We start from the raw sequence: 22329 nt of genomic DNA on the forward strand, positions 1-22329 counted from the left end.
ACAAATACCACCTCTTACTTCACCACATTCCCATTCTTAACCCATTCTTAACAGAAACAGACACCTTCCTTGCCAAACAAGCAGCATAACATCATTTTGGCATTGCTTCATCACTTCACTGAATTTCAAACTGAAAATCCATAGTCATTACTTAACCTTACAGATGCTGATTGTAAAGAACTATCTGCAGGAGGCTCTCCATCTACTCCAAGAGTAGGGCAACATCTTCTGTTGTGACCAGCTGCACCGCATATCCCACACGTCTGTGTCCGCATACGTCTCTCTGATGTACCAACAGTACCTGGTCCACAACCCTTGCTTCTTGAACATGAAGGGTTAAGTATATTCACCAACTCCTCTTCAACATCTATGTTATCTGGAACATCTTCATTGTTGTACTTCGATTTAAGCCTACAAAGTTCAGTAGTAAGATATTCTAAATATTTTTTGTAATCATCAACATCCATATATGACAAGTCAGCGACCTCCTTACTAAGATTCACCAAAGTAGCGTGTCTAGCAACCAAATGTGAATCCCAGTAGTGGGAACCATCTTTATAACTTCCACTAATAGACTCCTTCGCATATAATGACCAACGATTCAACACAAGATTCTCAGGAAATTCTACAATATTAAGATAAGCCATCACAGTAACAATGTGCTCACAAGGAATCCCAATGGATTCCATTCTAAGACACGAGCATCTGAAATCGTTATTCGATGGACAGTGGGAAACACGCCATCCATGCCCTTCGTCTCTGTATTTTGTCACTGCATAAATGGTAACTGATGCCATATCTTGAATATCTAATACAGATGTTAAGGTTACCTTTTTCATAACAGATCGTACCATTTCAAATATCTCTTTTGTCCAGTGCTTTGATGCTGACCTCTCAAGCGCCCTAAGATTGGTATGCAACACTGCCTGTCCATATTGGGATTCAAAATCAGCTTGAACCTCTCTAAATCGAAAATATGCCACACACCTATGGAACTGCTTAACAAAATCAGTCATATTCATCTTCGAGTGTACAAACTGTCCCATATGACTATGAAATGCTTCGCACCGCGATGTCGTTCTTATTCCTGCAAAGAAATTTCCCCTAATATGAGTTGTTGCCCAAATCTTCCTTTTCTGGTACAATTCATTGATCCAATTATTATCTTCTAACCCAAACCTATCTAACATTTCATTCCACAGACTCTCAAATTTCCAAACATCGTGATCACCAAGCATTAATTTTTTGAAAACAGGGATGAAATTGGGATTGCTAATGTTGGAAATTGCATTTCGTAGGAGATGCCATGCACATAACCTGTGGTAACTGTTGGGAAAGACTTTCCTGATTGCATTTCTCATAGCAACATCACCGTCCATTATTACAGATAAAGGTGTCTTACCTTTCATTGCAACCAAAAACTGCTCCAGCAACCATACATATGTCCCTTCAACCTCATTTGAAACTATGGCAGTAGCAAATATAATCATCTGGTTATGGTGATTAACACCAGAAAAAACAACAAATGGGCACCTGTACTTATTTTTCTTGTATGTAGCATCAAAAGCAAGCACATCACCAAACAGTTGATAATTCTTTTGACTCTCACCGTCGCTCTAAAATAGGTTTTGCAACGTTCCATCCGCACCCACCGTGTGTGCAACAAGCATCAATGGATCTATTACACGAAGATCAATAAGATACCTGACAGCACCTTTAGCATCAGAAGACATCTCTTTCCTTTGTCTTGCAATTTGATTATGTACATCCTTCTTCAAAAATCCTACCTTATCATACCCCCCGGCAGCATTAGCGAATGAACCAATCATTTGAGTTACTTTGATTCCGGCATTCCCAAAATACTTAATTTGCATCTTATCTGACTTACTAAGCTTCCTATTACCTGCCAACAGCCTGCAGTGCTTCTCCTTTAACATTGCATGATTGTGCTCAAAGGTAAAAACTGTGACATACCAACGGTGTGAAATTATATCAATATGAACCCGAAATTTTGCTTCACATCCACACCGGGTTTCGTGCCTCGGACCACGTTTGCGATTATCTACTTTGTTTTTCCTAAATCCTGCAAGGTTACAAAGAAATGTTTGTTGAGTAACATCTCCACTCTTTTTTTTAATAACTTGACCTTTACGGACTGCAAAATCGTTCATCTTTGCAAACCAACAGTACCATGTGTAAGCTATTTCCAGACTTCCAAATTGCAGCTTCGAAACATCATCACATTGCAAGTTAAACATGTCCATATTTGCAATGTCGTCAAACTCATCAACAACAAATGATTCGTCTGGAATTTGATCTGAAGATATCGATTCATTCAATCTGTCCGAACCCCATTCCGATCCTTCCCCAGAAATTCCACCGCCGTTTGAATCTGTATTCCAATATTCGTGTCCACTAACATAACCGGAACCTATCTTGTCATCATAATCATCACCATCTAATTCGCCATCATCATCTCCATCTTCATCATCGTATTCACATCCGTAAAATTCATTATCTTCTTCCGCATCTTCATCATAGTATTCAACTTCTTCAAACTCAGAATCTTCATCAACAACTCTGTTGTCATATTCAACATTATCCAAGCATCCATCACTAACAAAATCCAGTTCACCGTCATCGTTAACACGACCATTCTCATGAAAAATCCCATCGTGTGCTTCCTAAAAAAATATAAATAACTAAATAGTAAATCAACCATCAATTAGGGTTACAACCACAAGATAAGATTGTTTGAAAATTGACTTACAGAGTTAACTTCCATTACTCCATGGCCAATAACGTCACCACCATCCATCTTTAACTCAATATCTGTTACTTTTACTAAGCGCAAAAACTTGCTTCAGACACAAATCGTTAATGGAAGAGGATCGAAAATGGAAGAAATGAAGAAGAAATCAGAAGGGAGCGCAAAAGAAGAAATCAGAAGGGAGCGCAAAAAGAAGAAATCAGAAGGGAGCACAAAAGAAAATGAAGAAGAAAATGGTTTCAGAAAAATAAAACGAAGAAGAGTAATGGCTGCAGAAAAAGAAATGAAGAAGGACAATGGAAGAAGGACACAGTGGAAGAAGGACGGTGAAGAAAGGTGTGTTGTACGTTTTCAAAAGGTGTAAGGGATGGTGGTGATATGGTGTGTGTTAGTGAAGTGAGTGACCATTAGGGACAGCTAATCTAACGGCTCTTGTTCATTTGGAAAAAAAAGAAGGAAAAAATGGTCTCTCACGGTGAGAGACCTATCCACGTTGCTCACCTTAGACAGCGCCTAAACAACGAACCAAAACTCTTATGCCTTACAAAGTATCTTCTTGGTTTATACTTTTTCTATATCTTTCCTTAGCCTAACATTATGCTACATGATTAGTACAAAATTACGATAATATAAAGATGCTTTTGAAAGAACCATATCATAACTAACTGATGAAAAAATTCATCATCATTTATTAAGAAAAATGCATATATAGCAAGCAATTCATGCAAAAGTTCCAGAAAATAGTTTTAGCTATTAAGAATATTTTGTAGCCACTAAAATAAATTTGTACTAATTGGAACATGTGTTGGGTTGTTTTGGGAGATGTCTTTGACTCTCTTTTTTGTAATTGTTGGTTAGCACCCCTTGTACTTTTTTTTTAATGTCATCTTTGATTATCAAAAATAAAATAAAACTGGAACATGATATCTTCCTATAAAAGTTCAACGGACAAATACTTGGATAGCAGACGAGAAGGTCACATGGCAAGTATGTGATTTAACCTGACCCATTTCCTCTAGTGGAGGACGTGGTAGACCACGTCTCAAACAAGTGCAATAAAACTCTGTCCAGAAATAGCTAAAGTATTTGTTGTATTGATCTTACTTTCAATATAATAGGATGTCTCATTCCGGTAACTCTTTTAACGAATCATATTCGCGAGACATGTAACTGAATTTGTAGCCGTTAAAACCAGTCTCCCCATTGACTCCTCCATCAGAATTCTCTATAGATACTTAGTTAGGCAGTTGAGAAACCACTCACTTTTTACACATTTTCTGCAAAATCTAGTACGGACCAATGAAATACGGAGTGAGCTTTCAAGACTTCAAAGTTCGACCAAAACCAATTACCAGAGTAACTCTTAAAAACACATGATCTCCCTCTTGGAGCTCAAGTGCTTTCCTTCGCTTATCATCCTAGCTTTTCTGGCGACTCCGCGAAGCTCTCATCTTCACTTGGATCACCTTGATCTCCTTTGTCGTCTGTTGTATAATCTCAGGTCTAATCATAACACTCTCTCCCGACTCATACCAACATAAAGGTTTCCTACACCTTCACCATACAACGTCTTAAACTGTGCAATTTCAATACTCGAATGGAAATTGTTGTGGTAGGTAAACTCGATCAACGATAAAAAGCTATCCCAAGCACCTCCTTGTTCTAGAGCATAAGCTCTCAATAAATCTTCTAAGGATTGAATAATCCTTTATGTCTGACCATCAGTCAGTGGATGATAAGAAGAACTCAAACGCAACTTCGTACCCAAAGCTTTATGCAAACTCTCCCTAAACCTCGACGTAAATCTCAGATCCCTTTCAGACACAATACTGGATGGAATTCCATACAAACTGACAATCTTCTCAATGTACAACTCTGCTAGATTCTCTAAATGATAGTTAAGTCAAATCAGAATGAAATGAGTCGATTTAGTTAACTTATCCACAATAACCTAAATAGTATCACAACTCTTCATTATTCGTAGAAACCCAGACACAAAGTACATTGAAATGTTGTCTCATTTCCACTTAGGAATAGACAACTGTTGCATCAAACTCAACTGCTACCGATGTTCAATCTTTGACTTCTAACAAGTCAAACAATTATAAACAAACTCGGTCACTTCCTTCATTCATGGTCAACATACTACTATAAAAAATAAGTTACACCTCGAACGCAAAATACATTTAACATCGGCTACAGAAGCGAGATAGCAAAGGGCGTCATAAAAAGTTGTCACTTTATCCCTCGGTGTTTTAAAAATATAAGGGTCAAGATATATGCACATGAAATTGAACTCCAATATCTGCATTTTAATAATTTTCAAAATAGTGCATCATACCTATCGGTTTATTAATAAAACTGAGGGGTAAGATAGATTATTTATTTTAAAACCCATTACATTGTTTACACAAAATACTAATAAATTAATTTGTTTACAAATTACATTGTTTACCCAGAATATTACATTGTTTAGACATAATATTAAATTAAAATTAATTTGTCAAAGAAGATAAAATGTTAGATCTTCGAATCATTGAATTTTGGGGAAGATCAAATGCTGAGTGCAGAATATTCTTTATGACTTTTGTTTGCATTTGTTTCTGATATAAAACAAAAAAAAGGATTTGATAAATAAATGATTTTCTGCTCAAATAAATATTTAAGAACACAAACCTTAAACCCAAATAATTTTCTGCTCTTGCAATCCATCATAAATATCTTTTTATGACAAATGCTCTTGAAAACCTTAAAGTGTTGAATGTAGATAGTTTCAAGCGCTTTAAGATGTTTCATTATCTGTTTTTGATATTTAGAATATTTTTATAATGAAAATTTTTTATGTTTCATGTGGATCACTAACGGTAGCGTCTTGAGCGTTGATACTCATGAAATGGACAAGGAAGATTTGTTTAACGACGGTGATCAATATCCTCAATAATCATGAAAAAAATGTTTATCCCTCGATTTAAAAAAAAAAACCTAGGTGAATAAACTTTTTTTTAACATTACATTATTTACCCTTAATATTAAAATTATTACAACAAATGCAGTTTCTTTAATCTATGAATTTTCCCAAAAATATTTTTAAATTTTCTTTTACAAATATATGGCCAACATACCTCTCAAATTATGCAACCTTAGTAATTTTAATTATTGTTGCATTAAAAAATTATAACAATCTTCGAGATTTAACACTCGTCATTCAGTTCATCAAATTTTTGGCACTGTTTCTAAAAATTGTTAGAATAATTTTAACAAGGCAATTCTTAATTTGACTAAGATTAATTTTTTAAAAAAACTTTAAGATACTTTATTTCATGAATACATTTGGAATCCATAACAAAACAGTGTAAGAAGTTTTAAAAGTAGCACTAAAGTTAAGCTGAGACTTTATTGAACTCTGTTTCAACTGCTTTCTTAAGCATGCTGTCTTCTTCCAACACCATTTGAATTGGCATGAAACCCATTCCATCTGCCATTGCAAGCATCATCTGCTTTGTTTCTGTCTTGAATTCTTCCAGATCAACTGTGCCATTCAAATTGTGATCAAATTGTATGAATAAGGATGCATAAACACGAGCAAGCTCATCTGGATCCGGCTCCACATCAATACCAAAATGTGTTTCGAAAACCCTCAAACCCTGAAGCTCCTTCAACATCTCGTCATAAGACAGAAGACCATCATTATTTGTGTCGAGACGAGCAAACCGATTGCCTACCGTGTTCTTAAATGCTTTCTTCATCTTCAAGGAAGTGGACAATGGTGGCACCATCTAAAATTTCTACACTCATGTTTCTGTTTTACTTATGTAAAATGGAAGGTAATTTTGTTTGTGTGGACAAAGAAAGTAATGTTTTTGCAAATGCTAGTTGGTTGATGAGAAGAGTTGGAAAATTGCTACTATATATATATATAGGCATTGGTAAATGGTAATGAGTTTTAAAAGTATATATTCTATAACCACTAACATGGTATAGAAACCATGTGTTGTTTAATATGTGTATTTCTTTATTCATTGGTCAAACTGAGATTCCAATGGATGCTTTCTAAACCGTTGGTTACTGATTTTTGTAAATTGTTCCCTATCAAGAGTAAGTACATAAATATACGGTTGAAACGAACTCCAAATAATATAGCGAAGCATATGAACAATGATGTAATAATAGTTATTTATTTTTGTCATCAAAGTAATGAAAGTAGTTGTGTCAACGTCTTAGAGTCAGAGTTTGTGGTTTTATTTATTGGGTCATGCTAACGAGTGCCCCAGGAGCACTCTTTAAGCATTCTAAATAAAGAAAATATTCTTTCAAAAGTTCACCATTTCAATTTTCGATGCATAGAAAAACTTACTTTTTAAAGCTATTAAAGAGTGCCCCTGGGGCACTTGTTAGCATTTCCCTTATTTATTTATTAGACATGAGGTTTTAGTTTAAAGTCATAAACAACGATACTCACCGCTAATTTTAAGATTATTCAATGAATCAAATTTCTTATGATTTAAAAAGGATCTTCTTGGTTTATTCTTTTTATATACTCCGATATTTCCTTACCCTAACATTATAACATTATGCTACATGATTAGTACGAAAATAAAGTTAATCTTTCAATATCTTAATGGTATAATAATTATTATAGATTAATCTTAAATTTTATATGTTTGATTTTAACATGATAGTATGTTTCAATTCAACAGTTGATTTAAAAAAATATTTATTCGACATGAAGTTATGAGCGAGTGTAACTTGTGGTGCAACTCTTCAGTTGTGGTGCAACTCTTCAGGTGTAATTTGATCCCTTATATATATATATATATATATATATATATATAAGGAGAGATCAAATTACACTCGTAGAGTTACACTCGTAGAGTTACACTCGATCATAACTTCAAATCGGATAAATATTTTTTAAAATTAACTATTGGATTGAAACATACTATCATATAGATCATATCGATAAAGTTTGAGATTAATCTATAATTATTTACTATGTCATTGAATTACTTCAAAATTAACATTATATAAAAGTTTATTTTGAGGTTAATCTTTGGATTTCTTGATGGTATATCAAATCATAATAGATTAATCTCAGACTTTATAGGTATAATTTATATGATAGTATGTTTCAATCCAACGGTTGATTTTAAAAAATATTTATTTGAAATGAAGTTATGAGCGAGTGTAAAAGAAAATACGCTTTTTTTTCTCCATAAAATACTCTTTGCTATTAAGAATATTTTGTAGCTATTAAAATAAATTTATATTATATTAGTAATTGGAATAAGACATCTTCCATAGAGGTCCAAAGTGTCTGATCCACCAACTCTCCAACAATTAAGTAACGAGACGAATAACTAGGTAGTAGATGTTATACCCCAAAATTTACCCGACATAATTTGCATCTGTCAGTTTATTAAAGGCGTTAAAAATTAGGAGCCATAGGGTTTAATATACCTATTATTAAATTCGCTCTCCTATAAAATTCCCGTATAAATTGGTTCAAAATAAGTAAGGGTGTAAATAGCAAAATCTCTAAATCCAATCAGCACTTGGCCCACTCCTTTTGTTTTGTTTTTGCTTCTGAAAAAAAAATAGAGAGGTGTGTTTTTTTTAGAAATAGAAAAGTTGAAGCCCAATAGGCCCATTTGTTCCATTTAATCATTTCTATCCAAATAAAATTATTATTATTAATTAATTTCATTTGCTACCAACTATAATTTATTATTATTCCGTATTATTAATTCTCATTACTGATGTTAGCATTAGTATTAGGATTATTAATATTGAATAAATATTGTTAGTTAGCAGTGTGATTAAGTATTAATATAATTATCAGGTGTTTTAAGGGGTATTGTTAAATTATTATTTTGATTAATTATGTTATTAAATTAACTAATTTAATTAAATAATAATTGGATCAGAATGGGGCAAACTAGTGATATTGGGCCATGGATCGGCATTGGGCCGAATGGATCAAAGCAGTAAACCGGGTCAGGAGGACCCGCTCCCTGTTCGTCTTCTCTACGCCCCAAACCCTAGCGCTGCAACCTGCGGCCGCCGCAGCCATCAAACCCTAGCAAAAACCCTATCCTCTTGCGTTGCTGCCCAGGCCCATGGATCAAGATACGAATCAGAATACACAGCAAGACAATAACATCATCAAATCTTCACAAATAAAATCGAACCTTAACAAATATAAAATCAAATGAAAGAATATTACAAGGAGAAGATCGGAATGAATTTACAATCAAAAATCAAACTAACCTAAATCAATCTAAGTTTTCCTAATTAAAACCTAAACCTAACTATAAATTGAAAGGAAATTAGATGAAGAGGGGGGATTTTTCTGAAAAAACCAGAGCGCCGCCACTCTTCCACGTCCATCTTCATCAGCGAGCCGCACCTGCAAAACGAAAGAGGAGAGAGAGATCAGAGCGAGGGGGAGCTAACACGTTCCTGAATTCAAGAATTTAAGGTAATCCAACATCAAACTTAGCTTAAGGCTCATTCGATTGCATAATTATGTGTATTTATCTGTGAACTTGGGTTCGATTTGGGGTTTTAGGGTTTATGTTCATAGGTTAGTGTCATACCCCAAAATTTGCCCATGTTATTTTTCACACATAAAAACAGATCAAAACACAAAAGCTCCAAAACACACTCTCCTATACAAAAACTCTGAATTATGGTTTGACTAATTCAATGGAAAATCATTGAATCAATGACTCAAGGTGGTTCCATAGGGTCACCAACATCCCAAAGAATCTCCATGTAAAGTTTCAAGTCAAACAGAGCAAATTGAGTCCCTCAAATCCTGATTAGGTCAACGGTCGACTCTCAAGGGCAAAACCGTCATTTCAAGTCAATATACAAAATATTTGGTCAACAACATCCTCATAACCCTAAAATCATCATTTGATCAAGGGTTGATCATGATGATGCAAGGAAAGATCAGAAAAGTCAAAAGTCAAAAGTTACTATTTTGGGCATGAACTGAAAAAGTCAACCAAACCTTGAAAACTCACCAAATATTCATACTTCATCAGAAAAATTCCCACCAAAGCTCATTTTGAAGGGAATTCATTCCTCTATCCAATGGCCCAAGAATCAGAGCTCATAGGTCAATAATCTAAGAGATATGGCTTCATACATTATAGGTCCTTTTCAAAAGTCAACAAGAAGACACTTTTTTCAAAAGGGCATAAAATGAGAATGGAAAATAATTTTGATATGAGACCAAAGACATTGGTTAGAGGACTTCTAAGGTTCCCAAAATGTCCTAGAACACTTCCATACCTCAAAAATTGAGAGAAATAGGCCTTGCTAAAGTTGGACTATTTTTGGAAAAGATGTGAAGAGAAAAGGTTCAAAATTCCAAAACATTTCCAAATGGGCTTATGTTTTTTTTCGTCCAAACTTTGTCTTAGGCCCATGCACGTCCCAAAAATATATGTCTTTATATTTTTATTATTTTTATTGATATTTATGGTTTTTATTTATTAAAAATTATAATTTAATCATGAAAATAATAAAAATAAGAGATATGATTTTTTCTTCAATTATGAGCCAAAGATTCAACCAATATACACTCAAAAACAAATCAAATTCGTGCACACATGATTTAGTGAAAAAAGATTGAGATTGAGACCAAAATAGAAGCTTGTGCTATAATTTTCAAATCAAATTTTCTCTACATACAAATCAAAGATTCAAGAAGATTTTGCCAAGTTTTGTTGACCTAAACTCTTCTCCTATATAAACACAACAAGTAGCAAGCCTGAAAGAGGGAGGACGGCAGTCAAAGGACCCCTAACTCGAGTGCAAAGTTGGAGGAAAATTCAAGTTCGACTTGGAATTAGAAGAGATTTCAAAAGGTTTCAGGCATTGCAACACGTTCCTGGGAGTTTGTTGAAGCTAATCAAACCCCTACACACGATCAGAACCTCTGGAATTGTCTCAAATAAGCCACGGTTTGCGCTCACTTTTTCTTGCTCGATCCCATTAATTCATGCATTGTTAACATGATTTGTTTACATATTTTTGTTTCTAATGATGCATATAATGATTCTGGATAGTTTAATTGAGGAATCTGTGCTTGATGTGGATTTCTCCATGTTAGGGTTTACGTTCTTGAAATTAGGGTTTTCTGTTTTAGCCCAAATTAGGTTTCGATTGTGGTACAGGTGAGTTCGTGACGATGAGACGAGTGAGACTATGGTCTCACTTTTGATTTTCTGTGCTTGTATGAGGATTATCATGTTTAACAGGTGTAATAGACATAGCCTTTTGCACCTAATCGATGAAAAGCGCTGTAAAAAGCTTTTCTGCAGATTTCCATCGAAGAAGACGATGTGTTGTCAACTAACCATTGGCTCGTTTCAAAACATTAAGCGCGCGTTTGGCATTATTTGAATTATTATTTTTTTTTTTATATTGCTCTTTTGTCAATTGAGTATCAGACAGCCTTCGCAGCACAATTGGTTAGAGGCGCATGGATGGGTCTGTGGGTGAGCAAGTTCGAACCCCTGGTAAGTTATGTTTTTTGATAAATTGTTATGTTATAACATGCCATCAGATCCTGTGTCATCATCATATGCGTACCCACCGTGCACGCTCGACATCCACCCTTGGATCTCCAACAAGTCCAAATCCAACGCATCTGGGGAATGAGGAGCGCCATGCACTCTCATGGCCTAGCAGCACCAGATTCAAGCTGAGTGTTTCTTTTGTTCTTTTTTAATTCTTTTATTATATTTAGTTATATTTATTTATATTAATTTTATTTTCTTAATAAAATATTATATATATTTATATATTTATTTTAATTATACTTTTAAATCATATATTTATTTTAATTATACTTTTAAATTATATATTTGTTTAATTATATTTATTTCCTTTTTCTTGTTCTAATTTATATTTAAATATGTGTATTATTTCAAAAATTCATATTTATTTTGTTTTTATTCCAAAAATTCCTAAAAAATATATATTACACTCGATTCAATTTTCTCATCCGGATTTAATTAATTAGGTCGCAAGACCAATAATTAATTAAATTAGTTTATCGTTATATTCCATTTGAATTTTAACCAGGATTTATTCTACACTGAGAATTCTTCGCCATGCCTTTTCAGGGTTATCAACATGGTTCACTCCGACAACGCGCCCGATCAAAAACCCAGAGCTAAGTACCTTATCTTTAAAGCATATTTTAATTTCTTTTAAAAATCAGGGGTTTGTCTTGCCTTCACTGTTTCTGCCTTGCCTTTTTCAGGATTACCCCGAGGCTTCCCGCCAACCATATCAGATCAAATTCGAAGCTAAGTGTCCTTTCTCTATTTTACTTTTAATTTCATTATTTTTTTTACTTTTTATGGTTAATAAAGTTCGCCTCCGAACCGATGATGCACTCACCCTCTTTTGTTTGTCATTTTTTCTTTCAGGGTTTGTCAAATGCCAAAGCTATGTCATTGGTAACCCTAAATCTTTTCTTTTTTTATTATTATTATTACTTGTGTCAAACCCTATTAAGGGATCCGCTGGTTACAATTCCCCTCTCCTCCGCTGGTTTCATTTTCCCCCTTCCCTTTATTGCTTTATATACTGCGTGGTTAGTAATTTAGGGAGTGCAACTCGTTAATTGAATTAGAATAACTAATTAAAAGATAAATATCTGAATTGAATCACGTGATTGGTGCACACACGCACGCTTTTTGGGTAACCCTCTCTGTTGCCTGTTGCCTTGTTGCCTGTTGCCTTTGTGTTTTTGCAGAATAAGCCACGTCCCTCGAATTCGATGATACCTCAGCCATGTTGCCTCGATAAAAAGGTCACGACCCTAATGATGTTGCCTTCGATACACAAATGACCTCGACCCTCGGATGTTGCCTACGAAAAAAGGCTGAGGTATCTTCTGGTTGCCTACGAAAAGGCTTATTCTGATCCTTACCTTAGACTACCTGCCCTTCTATGGCATGGGACAGTCTTATGGCAAAGGATGCTTCGATGACCCTTCAACCTCCAAACGAAAGGCTTCCTGCCCTCTTATGGCAAGGATAGACCCTTTCATTCTGAATGGCAAAAAGAGACCTATCATCTGAGTTTAAGGTAATTGCCCCTAATTGCCTTGCAATGCTCAAACCTTTTTATTATATTCTTTCTCATAATTTTTCAAAAGGGCAACGCTCATTTACGAGCTAAAGTCCCTATCTCTTTCATCTACTTTTTTCTAAACAAATGAGCAAGCAAAGCAATTAAGAGCCCATGGAAAACCATGGATGCAAAGGGTGCCTTACACCTTCCCTTTGCATAAATTACCCCCCGAACTTAGATTTCTTTTAAAAGGTTTTTTTTCTGTTTCTTTTTGCCTTTCCGAATTTGTTTGGATAAAATAAAAGTCGGTGGCGACTCTTGCTTACCGCGACATTCCGATTGATAAAAAGTCAGTTCACCGTGTTACAGAACTGGCGACTCTACTGGGGACAAATTTTCGATAAAAGAGGGGTTACCTTAAAAGTTTAGGATTCATTTAAATGTTTTCTATTGTTTGCTTTGTTTGATTTAATTTTGCAGGGCTGTTTTGGGTATTCTGTTGTGTGAAAGATCCTAACCCGGATCTGAGTACCTTAGGTATATGGCATGAGATCAAGGAGACTGCACAGCGTATACTGATGTGGTTGATCTGATGGCCATCGTTAGTGTGACACATTGGTTTGTCCTGGTGTTCCTTGGGATCCGACCTGAGGAAATGCTTGGCTGCCGCGTGGTGTCATTAAGCACTAATTCGCCCTTAGAACCTTAGTCGAACTTGACTTTGGCCTTTTAGAAAGTAGCGAGATGGCTGGCTTTGGTTCCGACTGAAGTTGGTTGATACTCGAAGCTACACTCATATGGACTGGACTTTCAGGACCTTTTCGGTTGGCGATTCGATTGCCGAACTGAGATAAGCGCCTTTGAGAAAGGTCAATGATATGAGCTCCCTAGAACCCGATCTTTATATAGGACAGGTTTGAACCAACTAAACTTCAGGGGGAGGGTACATACCTTTGGGCCACGTGCAAGCCTAACCATAAGGAAAAATTGTGTGACATGTGTGACTTGTTTGTGTTTGCTACTAACCTTCATTTCCTTGCAGGTTTTGTTGAAAGGACCTGTTTGTCCTTACAATCTCACACTATGCCTAACAAACTTCATTCGCATAACATCATGACATCATGACATCATAAGCATAACATGATTAACTAACCCTTTCAAGGATCTTAGGAATTTAGGACGCACAAATTCAGGTGCTCTTATCAAGGACTGAATTCCTATCTAGGGGCAAGAGGATTTATTTTCCTCAGGCCACGTACCTTCCAATTCAAAGACTCAGTACCTATCAAGGGGCAAGAGGATTTATTTTCCTCTAGCCATGTGCCTTCAAATTTAAGAGTATCCCGAATCAGAGGCTATGACCCACTTGATATGGTGAGCTCGATTCTCAAAAGAAGGATGTTCAAAGACAAAGTTCATATTTCTTCAAACGAAGATGCGACCAAATCATTTCTAATGTTGCTAACTAAATTCCCAAGGATCCTTGAAAACATTTCATTTGCATTCATAACATTGCATAACAGGTTTCCTATGATGGGTTTCTCATCCTTCCTCGCTGTTTATTTCAGCATCATGGATCTCGAACAATCAGTTAAGGATCTCCAAGCTCAAAACACTGAGTTCCAAGCCTTAATTCTGAATTTGTCCAAGGGGCAAGAAGAGCTGAAAGCCATGCTGACTAAAAAGAAGGAGAAGAAGGGTAAGAAGACTAAGGTGAAAAAGCTTAGACCAATCTTGCAACTTAGGGATGCTGAAACCTCTGAAGACAGTGATGAGGATGAGCAAGATGATGATGCTAGTATCAAAACCGATGCAAAAAGTAACCACGATTCTGCCAAACTCTCTGAAGAAGAAGAGGACTATTACCATGAGGACGAACATCCCGATGACAAGTACAAGATGTTAGAAGAGCGTCTGAAAAGTGTGGAAATTCAGAAGGTACCTGGGCTGGATTTTGAAGAGCTTGGACTTGTGCCTGGGGTCGTTATTCCTCCAAAATTCAAAACTCCCGCCTTTGCTAAGTATGATGGAGTCTCTTGTCCTAAACTACACTTGAGGTCTTATGTAAGGAAGATTCAACCTCACACTGCTGATAAGAGGCTCTGGATCCATTTCTTTCAGGAAAGCTTATCTGGAACTCAACTCGAATGGTACTATCAACTGGAAAGTACCAACATCCATACCTGGGAGGATTTAGTCGTTGCCTTCTATAAGCAATACCAATATAATTCCGATCTCGCACCAACTCGCATGCAACTACAAAGCATGTCTATGGGACCTAAAGAAAGTTTCAAAGAGTACGCACAAAAGTGGAGAGATCTAGCTGGAAGAGTCCGACCTTCTTTGAATGATAGAGAGTTGGTGGACATATTCATGGGCACGCTAACTGGGCCGTTCTATAGTCACTTACTGGGTAGCTCCTCATCTGGCTTTACTGACCTCATACTGACTGGGGAACGTGTCGAGAGTGGCATTCGAAGTGGTAAGATTCAAATAGCGACATCCTCAGGTACTACAAAGAAGCATTTCAATGGGAGGGCAGATTCCAATGCTGTGTATGGGCAGAAAAGGATAAACCATGATCAATCTATTGGGGCAGTTCTGAGCTCCACACCGGCGCCTCAACAAGGTCGTCAAGACAAACAAGTTACATCCAGACGTCAATTCACAAAGATCAATATGTCACTAGCTCAAGCACTACAACACTTGTTGAAGTTAAAGTTGATCACTCTAAAGGATCCCCCTAAGAATCCTAGTACTTCTCCTCGAAGCTATAATCCCAATATGAGGTGTGCATACCACTCTGATAGTCCTGGTCATGATACGAATAGCTGCTGGACATTAAGGAACAAAATCCAAGATATGATCGATGCTGGAGAAGTCGAGTTTGATCCTCCTGAGACTCCTAATGTAGCTGCTAATAATGTGGATGGCTAGAAGGATAAACTTTTAATCATTAGTTTTACTTTCGTTTGCAAATTCCTATTCTGTTTGTGTAAACATTCAAATTATGATAGACATTATCTATTTTTAATAATCATCATCAGTGCATTGCATATGTTTGTCTTGAATAATTTATTTCGTTATCACTCATTTTAAAGTTATGTCTTTACTTTACATATGTTTTTATGATACTCCACTCCTGCTAAAACTGTAAGCCTTTTGAGGGAGGATGACGAAAACGATACCGCAGCCTCATACAGTATGCTTTTGAGCGGACTATGCTGACGATGTACAGGCATTATTTCAATTCCTAAACAGTGGAGATACAAGGATGTTAATCCCTCGTCAACCCTTTTGAGCCTAAGGAGTAGAAGTTTTCTTTCTTGCACAATTTAAAACCCTTGATCATAACCTGGGGCAGGATAGTTCTCAGTTTAATTTGGCTGTGCATTCTATTTCAAGAAAATCGTTCATTACGCCTTTCAACAAAGGGTTCAATCACAAGCGATCATCCGTACACATCAAAGAAATGTTGGAGATGTCAAAAGCCAATGATGGTTCATCAATCGTCAAGCGAGGCAGTCAATATCTTTCAAAAAAGAAAAAAAAAGTGAAAAAACATATATACCAAGAAAAGCCTGCTAAAGTCAAAAATAAAAAAGAAGACTTAGGCAAAAATCAAGGCGTCCCGCTGACTGTAAGTTCAAAAGAGACAGTTCAGGCAAAAGTTAGGGATATCAAAAAATGAAAGAAGAGAAGTTAATAAATTCCTAAACAACACAATGTTGTGACTACCAAAAGGAAGAAGTGACTGCCATCTCAAAAGTTCTCTTTGTTTGCGAACCATCAACATTATCAAAGGCGCAAATCCAAAAATCTCTTGGAGCCTGAATGCATAAGTCGAACCAACTGAGCTTAGGAATGAAGAACATCACGAAGAAGGGGATGGGTATAAATAAACTTTGAGCCTTTATCCTTTGTTTCTTAAACCGTGAACTAAACCACGTTACAACCCCTTGAAAGTCCTAATTGAAGCATGGTTAGTTCGAAAGCATACTGTCACCAAAAAGGTATCCCGACTCCTTAAGGTTTACTAAAATGCTGAGTGGATATTTCGCTTCTACAAAAAATAGCATGTTTTACAAATATCACGCTTTTACATCTCTTGTTTTAATGTTTTTTTAAAAACTCAAGACAAACGTATGCATTGCATCTCATGAATTCATTATTAAACATATTCTGCTACGTAATTTCAAATGTTAGCATCAGAATAAATTTGCACAGGGTATGGCTAATGACTGAAAGTTATCCCGACAAACAAAATCACTCCAAGAAGCCATGTCTCTTATGTATACAAGGGGCATGACATGTTTTTCCCAATCAATCTGGGGCAATCAAGTCAAGATTCGAAGAATCTCTCAAAATGCCAAAAGTCAAAGGCATTCATCCCAAGTGGACTTCCAACTATTTCCCGATCAATCTGGGGCAATCAAGTCAAGATTCCGAGAATCTCTCATGGATGCTCGAACGATCAGGAGCATACATCCAAGTATATCTAAAGCTAGTCCCCAATCAACATGGGACACTGTCTTGAGCCTACGATTACTGGGGGCATATCGCCCATAGTGTACATCTCACAAAGTCCTCGCGAGGCGAATCTTTCTAAAGTTCCTGCTAACTAGGGCAAATCTATGCAAGTCCAGTCCGACATCTTGATCAATACTCAGCGGTGTGTCCCAATACAAATCCATGAATGGCAGCTATAATACTGGGGGCAACTTTCAAGACACCCATGTCTCCCCCACAGAGTCGGGTTCACAAGATCATATCCCCACAGAGCAATCATTAAGAAGATATCTTCAAATGCTCTCGTCCCGACAAGGATATGGCTCCCCAATAGAGTTTACATCTTCAACACAACCGGTTTCTTCAACACTTCGCTCTTCTCCAACATGGTTTACTAATATTTTTTATTCCCAATCAGGGTGCATCAAGTTACTGATTGTCCCCAAGCAGAAATCATAAATCCCCAGATGAGCATCTTCAAAAAAGATCATATATCAAAATCACAATGATGCAGAGATTTATTTTCTCAATCAAGGACAAACCACATTCTGACATCATATATCATAAACATGTTCATACATTGCATACATTGTCTCATATACAAGTTTCTCATTTATTTTGAGAAACTCATAACACATGCATCATAACATTGCATAAAGACTAACTCTACTTTTCTCAGGACATAAGTACAAGCAGATAAACAATATCTACGATCTAATTCAGTTACTATGAATGGTACTGACACGATCATCTCTCCAAGACCTAATTTGGCCACCACGAATGGTGCTGACACAATCAAAGAAAGAAACAGACTTAATCACAACACGCAAATCAGAAAAGACCACGACAACGGAGTCACGATAAAGGAATCACGACAACTGAGTCACGATGATGGAATCACGACAACTGAGTCACAATAAAGGAATCACGGCAACTAAGTCACGATAAAGGAATCACGACAACTGAGTCACGATAAAGGAATCACGACCACTGAGTCACGATGATGGAATCACGACAACTGAGTCACGATGATGGAATCACGACAACCGAGTCACGATGATGGAATCGCGACAACTGAGTCACGATGATGGAATCACCACAACGAAGTCACGACAATGGAGTCATAACGATTAAGTCACATGTCTAATCCTGGTATTCAGTACAGAAACAATCATGACAATAGAGTCACTACAATTAATTCACTTCACACTATCCAGATGGCATCTTTAAGCCCATTTCCGACAAAAGTCCCTACTTTAGCTAGGGCAAATTTCTTGGTATTCTAGTGTTCAATCATCTTCCACCTTCAGATACCGACTGGCATACAGACCACTCTACATCTTCAGGTTTAAGATAATTGAACAGGGGCAGCTGTCATACCCCAAAATTTGCCCATGTTATTTTTCACACATAAAAACAGATTAAAACACAAAAGCTCCAAAACACACTCTCCTATACAAAAACTCTGAATTATGGTTTGACTAATTCAATGGAAAATCATTGAATCAATGACTCAAGGTGGTTCCATAGGGTCACCAACATCCCAAAGAATCTCCATGTAAAGTTTCAAGTCAAACAGAGCAAATTGAGTCCCTCAAATCCTGATTAGGTCAACGGTCGACTCTCAAGGGCAAAACCGTCATTTCAAGTCAATATACAAAATATTTGGTCAACAACATCCTCATAACCCTAAAATCATCATTTGATCAAGGGTTGATCATGATGATGCAAGGAAAGATCAGAAAAGTCAAAAGTCAAAAGTTACTATTTTGGGCATGAATTGAAAAAGTCAACCAAACCTTGAAAACTCACCAAATATTCATACTTCATCAGAAAAATTCCCACCAAAGCTCATTTTGAAGGGAATTCATTCCTCTATCCAATGGCCCAAGAATCAGAGCTCATGGGTCAATAATCTAAGAGATATGGCTTCATACATTATAGGTCCTTTTCAAAAGTCAACAAGAAGACACTTTTTTCAAAAGGGCATAAAATGAGAATGGAAAATAATTTTGATATGAGACCAAAGACATTGGTTAGAGGACTTTCTAAGGTTCCCAAAATGTCCTAGAACACTTCCATACCTCAAAAATTGAGAGAAATAGGCCTTGCTAAAGTTGGACTATTTTTGGAAAAGATGTGAAGAGAAAAGGTTCAAAATTCCAAAACATTTCCAAATGGGCTTATGTTTTTTTTCGTCCAAACTTTGTCTTAGGCCCATGCACGTCCCAAAAATATATGTCTTTATATTTTTATTATTTTTATTGATATTTATGGTTTTTATTTATTAAAAATTATAATTTAATCATGAAAATAATAAAAATAAGAGATATGATTTTTTCTTCAATTATGAGCCAAAGATTCAACCAATATACACTCAAAAACAAATCAAATTCGTGCACACATGATTTAGTGAAAAAAGATTGAGATTGAGACCAAAATAGAAGCTTGTGCTATAATTTTCAAATCAAATTTTCTCTACATACAAATCAAAGATTCAAGAAGATTTTGCCAAGTTTTGTTGACCTAAACTCTTCTCCTATATAAACACAACAAGTAGCAAGCCTGAAAGAGGGAGGACGGCAGTCAAAGGACCCCTAACTCGAGTGCAAAGTTGGAGGAAAATTCAAGTTCGACTTGGAATTAGAAGAGATTTCAAAAGGTTTCAGGCATTGCAACACGTTCCTGGGAGTTTGTTGAAGCTAATCAAACCCCTACACACGATCAGAACCTCTGGAATTGTCTCAAATAAGCCACGGTTTGCGCTCACTTTTTCTTGCTCGATCCCATTAATTCATGCATTGTTAACATGATTTGTTTACATATTTTTGTTTCTAATGATGCATATAATGATTCTGGATAGTTTAATTGAGGAATCTGTGCTTGATGTGGATTTCGCCATGTTAGGGTTTACGTTCTTGAAATTAGGGTTTTCTGTTTTAGCCCAAATTAGGTTTCGATTGTGGTACAGGTGAGTTCGTGACGATGAGACGAGTGAGACTATGGTCTCACTTTTGATTTTCTGTGCTTGTATGAGGATTATCATGTTTAACAGGTGTAATAGACATAGCCTTTTGCACCTAATCGATGAAAAGCGCTGTAAAAAGCTTTTCTGCAGATTTCCATCGAAGAAGACGATGTGTTGTCAACTAACCATTGGCTCGTTTCAAAACATTAAGCGCGCGTTTGGCATTATTTGAATTATTATTTTTTTTTTTTATATTGCTCTTTTGTCAATTGAGTATCAGACAGCCTTCGCAGCACAATTGGTTAGAGGCGCATGGATGGGTCTGTGGGTGAGCAAGTTCGAACCCCTGGTAAGTTATGTTTTTTGATAAATTGTTATGTTATAACATGCCATCAGATCCTGTGTCATCATCATATGCGTACCCACCGTGCACGCTCGACATCCACCCTTGGATCTCCAACAAGTCCAAATCCAACGCATCTGGGGAATGAGGAGCGCCATGCACTCTCATGGCCTAGCAGCACCAGATTCAAGCTGAGTGTTTCTTTTGTTCTTTTTTAATTCTTTTATTATATTTAGTTATATTTATTTATATTAATTTTATTTTCTTAATAAAATATTATATATATTTATATATTTATTTTAATTATACTTTTAAATCATATATTTATTTTAATTATACTTTTAAATTATATATTTGTTTAATTATATTTATTTCCTTTTTCTTGTTCTAATTTATATTTAAATATGTGTATTATTTCAAAAATTCATATTTATTTTGTTTTTATTCCAAAAATTCCTAAAAAATATATATTACACTCGATTCAATTTTCTCATCCGGATTTAATTAATTAGGTCGCAAGACCAATAATTAATTAAATTAGTTTATCGTTATATTCCATTTGAATTTTAACCAGGATTTATTCTACACTGAGAATTCTTCGCCATGCCTTTTCAGGGTTATCAACATGGTTCACTCCGACAACGCGCCCGATCAAAAACCCAGAGCTAAGTACCTTATCTTTAAAGCATATTTTAATTTCTTTTAAAAATCAGGGGTTTGTCTTGCCTTCACTGTTTCTGCCTTGCCTTTTTCAGGATTACCCCGAGGCTTCCCGCCAACCATATCAGATCAAATTCGAAGCTAAGTGTCCTTTCTCTATTTTACTTTTAATTTCATTATTTTTTTTACTTTTTATGGTTAATAAAGTTCGCCTCCGAACCGATGATGCACTCACCCTCTTTTGTTTGCCATTTTTTCTTTCAGGGTTTGTCAAATGCCAAAGCTATGTCATTGGTAACCCTAAATCTTTTCTTTTTTTATTATTATTATTACTTGTGTCAAACCCTATTAAGGGATCCGCTGGTTACAATTCCCCTCTCCTCCGCTGGTTTCATTTTCCCCCTTCCCTTTATTGCTTTATATACTGCGTGGTTAGTAATTTAGGGAGTGCAACTCGTTAATTGAATTAGAATAACTAATTAAAAGATAAATATCTGAATTGAATCACGTGATTGGTGCACACACGCACGCTTTTTGGGTAACCCTCTCTGTTGCCTGTTGCCTTGTTGCCTGTTGCCTTTGTGTTTTTGCAGAATAAGCCACGTCCCTCGAATTCGAGGATACCTCAGCCATGTTGCCTCGATAAAAAGGTCACGACCCTAATGATGCTGCCTTCGATACACAAATGACCTCGACCCTCGGATGTTGCCTACGAAAAAAGGCTGAGGTATCTTCTGGTTGCCTACGAAAAGGCTTATTCTGATCCTTACCTTAGACTACCTGCCCTTCTATGGCATGGGACAGTCTTATGGCAAAGGATGCTTCGATGACCCTTCAACCTCCAAACGAAAGGCTTCCTGCCCTCTTATGGCAAGGATAGACCCTTTCATTCTGAAAGGCAAAAAGAGACCTATCATCTGAGTTTAAGGTAATTGCCCCTAATTGCCTTGCAATGCTCAAACCTTTTTATTATATTCTTTC

At 36.2% G+C, this 22329-nt stretch overlaps 1 protein-coding gene and 1 pseudogene across 1 annotated transcript; both read right to left on the reverse strand.

Annotated features, from left to right (window-relative positions):
* Positions 1-125: 125 nt before the first annotated feature.
* LOC131613392 (protein FAR1-RELATED SEQUENCE 5-like) lies at positions 126-1490 on the reverse strand. The gene has a single exon (XM_058885067.1). It carries the CDS (start codon positions 1488-1490, stop codon positions 126-128), a length of 1365 nt encoding a protein of 454 aa, XP_058741050.1.
* A 4526-nt stretch (positions 1491-6016) lies between these two features.
* On the reverse strand, positions 6017-6565 carry LOC131611356 (uncharacterized; annotated as a pseudogene).
* Between the last annotated feature and the right edge of the window lie 15764 nt (positions 6566-22329).

This window comes from Vicia villosa, linkage group LG6 (assembly GCF_029867415.1).
Source record: "Vicia villosa cultivar HV-30 ecotype Madison, WI linkage group LG6, Vvil1.0, whole genome shotgun sequence".
Lineage (NCBI taxonomy): Eukaryota > Viridiplantae > Streptophyta > Magnoliopsida > Fabales > Fabaceae > Vicia > Vicia villosa.

What these genes read in the sequence shown, in the direction of transcription:
- LOC131613392 (XM_058885067.1), bottom strand. Translation starts at nt 1,490, where the DNA reads ATGATTATATTTGCTACTGCCATAGTTTCAAATGAGGTTGAAGGGACA.